The sequence below is a fragment of the Priapulus caudatus genome, unplaced genomic scaffold (assembly GCF_000485595.1).
Source record: "Priapulus caudatus unplaced genomic scaffold, Priapulus_caudatus-5.0.1 Scaffold5802, whole genome shotgun sequence".
In the NCBI taxonomy this organism is placed as follows: Eukaryota; Metazoa; Priapulida; class Priapulimorpha; order Priapulimorphida; family Priapulidae; genus Priapulus; species Priapulus caudatus.
Window position 1 is genome coordinate 1,576 of NW_014582863.1, and position 1,469 is coordinate 3,044.

The 1,469-nt window shown below is 47.0% G+C and overlaps 1 protein-coding gene across 1 annotated transcript in view; it reads right to left on the bottom strand.

Moving 5' to 3' along the window:
* Window positions 1–1,269, bottom strand: part of LOC106820019 (gamma-aminobutyric acid type B receptor subunit 1-like) — a gene marked incomplete at both ends in the record, with an annotated part of 2,761 nt that extends 1,492 nt beyond the window's left edge. Inside the window, one exon of the mRNA XM_014824577.1 lies at window positions 1,135–1,269. Within this exon, the coding sequence (XP_014680063.1) occupies window positions 1,135–1,269 (135 nt within the window). The remainder of the gene's footprint in view (window positions 1–1,134) is intronic.
* Window positions 1,270–1,469: the final 200 nt, after the last annotated feature.

Here is a 1,469-nt window from a genome sequence, read left to right on the forward strand (position 1 = left end):
TCTCTTTCTCTTTCTCTCTCTCTCTCTCTCTCTCTCTCTCTTTCTCTCTCTTTCTCTTTCTCTCTCTCTCTCTCTATATATATATCCTTTATTTCTAGCAGTCGGATGATCGATGACCACTCTCTCTGTTTGTTACGATTATACAGCGACGAAATTCGCACTTGGAATTCGTTGAAACGCAGAGAGAGAGAGAGAGAGAGAGAGAGCGACGGCTTGCAGAAATAACGCGATCAATGATAACAATAATGCAATTTCAAGCAGAAATGGAGCGTTCAGCCACTAGAGAGAAGACGAAAGAACGGTATCGACAACCACTCCCCACCCTCGTATAGCGGACAAAAATCCCTATTACGGCATGCAAACGCCCACTCGTGTATGCAGAAACTTCTTTCTATGCAGTCGAAAGCTTCTTTTTGAATCTCAAGATTACGCACGCGTCTTCGCGTCTGAGCGCATTAAAGAAGCCCTTATTATTATATTATTGTAATAAAATGGACGCCATCGCTCGTTAGTTAATAAGCGACAGTGAACAAGTATTTAGATAACAAGTAACAAATATTAGTACGTTAACAATAGCATAAGAGCACAGCTTCTTTTCCCTTTTCTCCGTTTATTTTTCCCAAGGTTGCTGCCAACTCTCCGTGCGTGAGCGGAGGACACGGCGGCGGTAAGATAGAAGGAAGCCCTTTCATAAGGCGCTTACGTCAAAAATAAACACTTTCTTCTACTTTGCATGGTTCTCACAGCTCCCTGGTTCTTGCAAAAAAAACATCTTGCTAAAAGTATACAGTTAAAACCATGCACGGTTATCTCTCCCTTATACCTCCCGCTAAATGTTCAACATGCAGGAGAACTCTTTTTCCCATATCCCTCTCTACCTCTCTCTTCCTTCTCCTTCCTCCTCCTATCCCCTCCCTCCTTCCCAGCTTGCCTCCCCAACCCCTATAACATAGAGGCACACTCACCACTATGAGGTTCCACGTCTTGGCGGCCTCGGCCACGGTGGTGGACACGGGGCTGCAGCCTGTATCCCTCCTCCCCTCTTCCTCCCTCCCTCCCTCCCGCCTTTCCTCCCTTCCTTCCTTCCGACTATCCATCTCCCCCTCCCCTGCTATAACGTAGAGGCACACTCACCACTATGAGGTTCCACATCTTGGCGGCCTCGGCCACGGTCGTGGACACGGGACTGCAGCCTGTGAGCAACATCACCTTGGGATCGCCCGTGTAGAGCAGATCGTACATGATGGTCGTGCCTAGTCCTGGCTCACACTGTAACGAACACAGAGACAGAGAGAGAGAGATATAGCTGTGATGCCATTAACATGACCTTGGATAGCATTGATTTGGCTCACACTGTAACACACACACAGAGAGAAAGCAGTGATATCATTAATATGATGTTGTCTTACATAAACCCGACTCACACCGTAACACACACAAACACACACACACACACACACACACACACA